At 37.9% G+C, this 8,046-nt stretch overlaps 1 protein-coding gene across 1 annotated transcript; it reads left to right on the top strand.

Annotated features, from left to right (window-relative positions):
* Window positions 1-496: 496 nt before the first annotated feature.
* Window positions 497-7,760, top strand: LOC113578064 (ribonuclease ZC3H12A). The gene is made up of 6 exons (XM_027011060.2): window positions 497-602; window positions 1,249-1,661; window positions 2,790-2,929; window positions 5,054-5,288; window positions 5,380-5,486; window positions 5,685-7,760. Exons 2-6 carry the CDS (start codon window positions 1,315-1,317, stop codon window positions 6,650-6,652), a joined length of 1,797 nt encoding a protein of 598 aa, XP_026866861.2. The 5' UTR covers window positions 497-602; window positions 1,249-1,314; the 3' UTR covers window positions 6,653-7,760.
* Window positions 7,761-8,046: the final 286 nt, after the last annotated feature.

The raw sequence follows: 8,046 nt of genomic DNA, 5'->3' as shown, positions 1-8,046 counted from the left end.
GGACCACTGACACTAGACCTCAGAAGGGTAGTGGGTTGGCAACTTCCATTGATTAGTTTCTCCAGCATCCGGAACTTCACAGTACATGCCTTTAACCTGTTACCCTGTGAGCAGTGTACATTAGTAACCTCACACATATTCACCGCTGCAGAATAGCCACACAGCTACAGCAATTACTGAGCACATACTGATTCCAACAGACCCACTCAATAGCTCAAAATGTATAAATAGATTAGTCTTACCTACAAACCATTTTGGGGTGTTAATAGGTTTTAAGTGCAAAAAACAAAAAACAAAAAACAAAAAACAAAAAAAACCTGTATTTGACTTTCAACTTCACACTGAGGTGTCAGGTAACACAGGTAAATCCCAACCTCTACTTGCATGCGGACAAACAGGTTGTGGTAAAAAAAAAAAAAAAAAAAAAAAAAAAAAAATTCTTAACCAGGAAGCGGATAGGTGGGAATGTCGAATGGAGAACTAGAGTCCTCCCATTATTTTTTTCATAAATCCGACTTTGTTCAGCCTTGTGATTAGAAATGTTTCAGACGATTCATCAAGAAACAGACTGAAAATGGTGGCTTCATTAGTTAAACGACAAGGTAGGGCTTAATTTAAACTTAGCTTCGGACTTTCTGTATAGTCCATTTCTGTAGCGTTAGTCGTTATTCACTTCACTTTGATGTGTATGTACGTGTTCCTTCATTGTATTCTTACTTGGTCAATTTACTAGTTATCTTTGTATTAGGCTAATCCACAGGGGAGCAGTCAGCTGCTACTGTCAGTTTTTTTCATGGCAGTACGTGGCTGTTTTCTACATCCGGTTTTAGACGCAGGCCACTAAAAGCAGCAGCAGTTAGTAAACCTCCAGTCATTAAACCTGTATACCTATAGTAAATTTGCATTTGTGATTTTGATTCACTTTCACGAATATCCACTGTCGTGTGCTGTTAAACCATTCCCCGGGAACGATCTTATGTCTTGTTATTGGAGTTTAGCGTATTACATAAATTGTGTTTTGAATAGGATATAAAAACTACTGAACTTTATTTAAAAAATAGAAAAACAAATATACAGTAAGAATTCAAGCATCATTTCAGACTGTTGCTTGCACAATGTAGTTGCTTTTACAATACAGAAAAATATGTTTAGTTTTTCTTGTGCTGGCTTTTGTTTAAGTTCTATACTATACTGACATTATGCTGTTCATCCTTGTGTCCAACATTTTCTTGACCAACATTAAAATAGATAGTAATGCTGAAGTCAGAACTCTCTTGATATACTACTGCACCTAACTCAACGCCACACTACAGAATGCAGCCAACTTGCCAACATCACACCTCGGAGCTCCAGCTGAGGGTGGACTTCTTCCGAAAGCTTGGCTACTCTCCACAGGAGGTGCAGGCAGCGCTCTTGAAGCTGGGCTTGGGAACAGACACAAACACAGTGCTGGGAGAGTTGGTTCGCACCGGAGCCAGGGCCTCACCCACAGCTAATCAGGAGGCTGAAGAGGGTGGCTCTCCTCAGGTCCACTGGTGGGGAGGTTCTACCAGGAGCAAGGAGACTCCTCGGGATACTTGGCACTCTGCACAGGAGGACATGGCTGAAACAAACAGTGAACTGAAACCCATTGTGATTGATGGAAGTAATGTGGCCATGAGGTAAGCACATAGTGTAAATTAGTTGATTAATGCAATTCTTTATGAATCAGTCAAGTCCTTGAGAATAAGCACCTCTTTTTCAAGAGAAACTCAGTCATCTTCATAAAGAATTTGAAGAAGAAAAAAAAACCAAGAATTCATGTTATTAATAACACATAAAAGTAGATACTTTTAGAGAGTTATCCACCTTAATCAGCTAGTAGACCAAGATTTTTTCCCCCATTTCTCTGTCCACTGTTCCTTCTAGAAATGTGACAGACCTGAGAGCCTGAACATTCATAGCACATAACTGCTCTTTATACATTCAGTCTCATACTTTCAACAGGTCATCATTTCTCATTTTTATTGTCTGCTTTGAAATCAAGTGAACTATGCAAATAAGATGCACATGATCTATTCAGGTGTAGTCATACCCTTTTCCTGTGGCAAGAGTAACATGCATAAGTATTTAGCACACTACTGACCTAACATGATATCCCAAAATTTAAGGAGCCTTGTAATTTTATCATAAAATACTTCAGTATAAAGGTTTCCATTGTTATTTTAAATATGAACATTAAATTGAATTTATAATTGAAAGGTTAAGTAGTATTTCAATTATATTAACAAAACTATTTATTTATTAATTTATGAATTTTTACTCATTTTCATTTGTGGCAAAGTCTGATTGCCCTATTGCTGGTACACACAGACAATGCATTGTCATTAAAAGGCAGTAATAATGTTGTAATAATTATAATTAATCATTACATTCCTTTGTGGAAGACATAAGAATTGTATCATGTGCCACCTTTATGTATACTGGTTTCAGATAAATCACTGGCAACTTCTTTAACATTTTAGTGCCCACATTCCATGTTTTGTAATATTTAGGAATTACACAAATCATGTCATGTTTCAGCTTGCTCTCTTAAAAAGTCCTGTCTGAAAACCACATGGGCAGGTGTTTGGCAATACACTGAAATAGTGACATTAGCACAGTACAAAGGTTTGCTTTGAATGTGCTTCCTCTCTTAAACACTGATACTCATCCATCTCTTCCTCTCTCTCTCTCTCTCTCTCTCTCTCTCTCTCTGTCTCTTTTTCTCTTTCTGTCTTTCTATCTCTCTCTCTCTCTCCTTCATAAAGTCATGGGAACAAGGAAGTTTTCTCATGCCGAGGAATTGAGTTGGCAGTGAACTACTTCCTTGAGAGAGGACACAGGAAGATCACTGTGTTTGTGCCCTCCTGGCGTAAAGAACAACCAAGGCCTGATGTCCCCATTTCAGGTAAGAACACTCCCATATACTGTTAAAAAAATGATTCACTCAAGAGCCATCTATACAAATAAGCACTCACAAGCACTAAGTGGTTGATAAGGGCATCATGACACAACAATAAAATTACCAAAGATTCAGTGTATTTTAGTCAATGTATAATTACATTATCCAAAATTTGACATGTATCACACATTGGCATTTTTATGTAAAAGTATGTCATTCATTTAGGCTGTGTCAAAACTGACACTCAACATGAAGCATAAGCATTTGTACATATTTGTGAGTAGTAGGAAAAGGGCTTAATATGGTGCTAATACTTGAATGTGTTAAATCCTGTAGTCTGATTTCATAATATTGCTTGTCAGAAAGATAACTAATCATTACATTCTGTATCTATACTGAACTATTTATCTATCATGTTTTATTAAGCCAAATGCTTACACCATTAATGATTAGCACACATAAACCTCTTTTTATTGGTGGAACATGTTTTGATACTCTTGTTTACTCTGACTTGGAATTAATTAGGTTTGTATTTCAAGTAGCTCCTTTTATAGTGTTATATTTGTTTTTTTAAGAACATACACAAAAGACATAAAAACAGGCATGAATACTTTGAGACCAAAGGATTTTTCTATGTGTCTTGGTTCCAAAGTAGTTGCTTTTTTTAATAATCTTATGAAGATGCTGATTTAATTGCAAAATCAATCTGACTAATCAGGAACAAAACCTCACTTAAAGCCACTCTGGGAATTCCCCACCAGGAAGTTCAAAAGTATATTTTTCATCCTTTGTCACCCCCAACCAGTTTCATTGTGAATCTTTAATCTGCTTCCAGTCAAGATCTAGGTGTGGCTGCTTCCAGTTGTAAAGAATGTGCCACATGACCTCAGAGGTGTTTCTGCTTTGAACATCTGTTTGTCAAGTCTTGAGTAAACTGATTGGAAACATATTGTTTTGTACTCTTTTGTTAAAGTAATAAAAGAGAACTGGCTCTTTCCAGCACTTTCCAGATAGATGAAACAGAAACTGTTGTGGAGACCTGTTGTGGAGTTATGTGACATAACTGACACAGGAACTCTCAGAAATGCTTTATCTGTAATGTGTATGAATAGATGTTAAATCATTCCGGAACTGGTATGTTGGTATTCATGTTGACTGCCTGCCTAAATGCAGGCCAAGACAAACACTCAAGTCAGATTTTTTTTTTTTCGCATGATAGATACCTAACTCATCTCTTCCTTGAAACATAACACATAGAGTCCTTTCATTTGTGTGTACTTCTCAAGAATGGCCACAAAGGGACTTCTATAAATGGCCTTCCTTCTTCAAAGGTACTGTAGAATAAAGACTTCTGACTGATAGCATACAAATTCTAATAAGTATAAATGAATATGAAAACCAAATTGATTTGATCATTACTCTTTGCTATTGCTATATGACATTACTACCATACATCAATGCTGGTCTGATGTGAAAATTGTTTTACTAGTAAAAACAATATGCAAAATATAAGTCAGCTAGCAAATGCGACCAAGTTTTAATTCAGAGAGTTTAGCAACTAGTGATTATTCTCTAATGTGCACTGTACTGATGTATTGAGTTATTAATATAGTTCAGTTGAATGCCCCACATGCTGCTCCATATAGCTCCAACTAGTCCGCAGAGCATTTGCCAGGTGCATTAATGTTGATGATAAAGACACAAACTGCTTAACTGAGACCTCACATTAACAAGAAATAAAAGCAATGGTGTTAACTGCTAATTAACTATGACAATGAAGCATGACAGTAAGAATAAAGCAATCCTGAGAAAGACTTTCATAGCCAGGTTGCATGACAAGCTGTGATGTCACTACGTTGTGTTTCTTATCTATTTTTTTTTCTGTGTGCCTCTGGCTATTGTATAAGCATTGCATAGTTCTGTTTGGAGTTTGTGTGTGAAACTCTTTTATTTCCTGCCTCTTGTTATTTTCTTTTGGTTCCTATTATATTCAAATTATTGTTGCATTCATACAACACAGAGGAGGGGTACAACAACTGAATGTTGCCCCATAATATGATGTGGAATACAGGACTGAATTTTGAATCTTACATATTCAGAGCAGCTGCTCATGCTCATGTTTGATTCCAGATCAGCCCATTCTGGAAGAGCTGGAGAGGAAGAAGATTGTCGTATTCACACCCTCACGGCGGGTGGGAGGCAAACGAGTGGTGTGCTATGACGATCGCTTCATTGTCAAACTTGCTCATGAACTGGAAGGCATCATCGTGTCCAATGACACGTACCGTGATCTTCAGGCTGAACGCCCTGAATGGAAACGTTTAATCGAAGAAGGGCTTCTCATGTACTCCTTTGTTAATGACAAGTATGTGTTACAGATCTTTAAAAAATTATTTTGATTTAAATTTCATATTTGTGAAAAACTTTCTTTTCTGATTTCTCATCTCCTTCCATAGGTTCATGCCACCAGAGGACCCTCTTGGTCGCCATGGCCCAAACTTAGATAATTTCCTTAGAAAGAAACCTCTACTACCAGACCACAAACGCCAGCTCTGTCCTTATGGTACACACTTCTTCTTGGATATTACAGATATTCTATTTTCTCCATACTTAATTTTTCTGTAAATGTCACAGATATTTGTACTGTAAATGTCATAGAAAGTAACAGTAATTAATATCATTAGCTAATTTGTAGTTAGTTTTAAGGCATGCTGTGAACTTCTAAATATGATCACTCAACTAGACATATTTCTGCCTTTAGGGAAAAAATGCACCTATGGAATTAAATGTAAGTACTACCACCCAGAGCGCACAAACCAGTCCCAGCGCTCTCTAGCTGATGAACTGAGAGACAATGCAAGGCTGTCCAGCCCTGTTCATGCCTGTTCAGAAAATGGTGGAGGGGTAGTGGGGTCTCGCAGAGGGACATACCGCTGTGAGCCTGGCTTTGCCTGTGCCTCTCCTTCCCTGGAGCTGGAGCTGGAGCACAAGCTGACCTTGGAGCCCAATGGTTGTCTCCCAAGGAGCCAGCTGAGCAACAGCATGCTCAACCACTGGGATGACCTTAATTCGGGCAAGAAGCATGCCTCAAACCCAGCTAGCCACAATGCCCCTCTGGACCACCACAGTCTGCACTCTCTGTTCCTCACTAACTCTTCTCAGTTTAGTTCAGACTCCGGCCTTGACTCCTTTGACAGTCAGTTTTCAGACACATCAGGCTTTGAAGACTCTGGGTACAGGGTCCATTTCAGGAATCCGAGCACCCTTTCTTATGACCAACAGGATGCATCTTATCTCTGCAATTACTCTTCTGATCCAGCCGTACCAGCTGGGCTCCATCAGCACAGCAGCCCTCTCACCCAGAGCAACTCCTTTGGCTATAGCATGCTACCGTACCGTAGGCTCAGTCCCATGCACTACAGCCTACCAAACTTCGTCCACCCAGATGGCTTCCACCCAAGCCAGCAAAAGGCATGGTCTGACACACTCTGGCTCCAACAAACTCGGACAGCTTATAGCTTACCAGACCCTCTTCATGGCGCTGGCCTCCACAGACCTGCAGAGTTGTATGGTAACAGCCAGACTCAGCGAGAAGAGGCCAGGAAGAAACTGAAGGCAATTTTTAACCCATATGATGTGGACAAAGTCATGGGAATGTTCCCTGAGCTAAAGGATGCTGAAGTGCTTGCTGCAGAGATTCTCAAGCTCAAATGCAAAGGAGAATTGTAGTAATTGTTTATTATTTGATAAAGTTCATAAGTTCAAGCACCATGGTGCTAAAAATACTTTAATATGGACAACACAGCAGCAGTTTACTTCTGTAAGAATGAGCTCAGGTGTAAATGTTCTATTACGCTTAATCTTAGTAAATGTGTATGTTTTTATACTATTGTAGTTCTTTTGTTGCATAATTTTGGCTTTTTGAAACAGAAGTGCCTCTCTGGCTCAGTGTCACATCACATAGTATATGTGATAACTATGTATGACAATAGTCAAGTTAAAAATAGTCTCTTTAACAACCTTGATTTAGAAGTTGTGTCATATTAAGAGCTTGTTGTTGATGCATATTGCATCTTTTAATATTCCCTGTTTTGGTAGATATGTGGTGATCCTCAGATGTTTAATTATTGCTGGGTGTGACTAACAATTTTCGATATAAGTTACTACTGATGATTATATTGATAAAGAAATTGTCCACTACTGTTAGCATTCCTTCACAATTATATATTTATTCTTGTGTACCGGTACTTGATTAGACCCTTAATATATACTTAACATGTATTCATGCATATTTAGTCACTTGCAGACCAGCTAGCCACAATGTCTCTCTCGACTGCAGAAGTCAATCCAGATATCTTTTTGCTCCTGTACTCAGTACCACCTAACTGCACTGGTGCACCTAATAATAAAATAATACATTGTATTGATAATGCACTTTTTTAAGATTAGGTGAATAATAACATAGCATGATAATTCTGCTAACACATCACTCAAGTCTAAAAGTAAATCTACTCATATAATATTATTAACTCAGTGTATTAAAGCACTTTATTGGATCTTCAGTTCATAAAGTCATAAAGTAAATTGATTATTTAAATATGGCCTTATGATAGCTCAAGGTCTTTCTTAGAAAGAAAACTGTTCCAATTTCCTAATTTGAATTCCTAATTTACATTGTACCTTACCAGAATGTGTGTGCATACATGTATGTGTATGGTTCTGTGCTTTTCTGCTAGTGTTTAAGCATCATGATTCAGATCAATGTGAACATTGGAGAAGAGTTCTCAGTTATGCAATCACAATTTGTTTCTTCCTTAATAAAAAGAGAAATGCTGAATGCATGTGTGTTTTTTATGCTGATGCTTAACATATTCAAAGTTCCAAAGTGTAAGAAAGATTAATATTTGGGTTATGAAAAGTGCCTGTTTGCTTTCTTTTCTTTATTTCTTCCATTGAGGGGGAAATCCCATGTAAAACAACACCACCAGCAAGCATACACATGAGTGCCCTTGGCCATATTGATCTGAGGTTGTTGGGCTATAATGCTTTCAGTGGAGTTTATAAAATCTTATGATGCAGATAACCAAAGCTCTGATTACCAATAGAACGTTAACCCTAAAGCA

This window comes from Electrophorus electricus, chromosome 10 (assembly GCF_013358815.1).
Source record: "Electrophorus electricus isolate fEleEle1 chromosome 10, fEleEle1.pri, whole genome shotgun sequence".
Classification (NCBI taxonomy): domain Eukaryota; kingdom Metazoa; phylum Chordata; class Actinopteri; order Gymnotiformes; family Gymnotidae; genus Electrophorus; species Electrophorus electricus.
The sequence above is the reverse complement of the archived record's forward strand: the minus strand, read 5'-3'. Positions and strand labels throughout refer to the sequence as shown.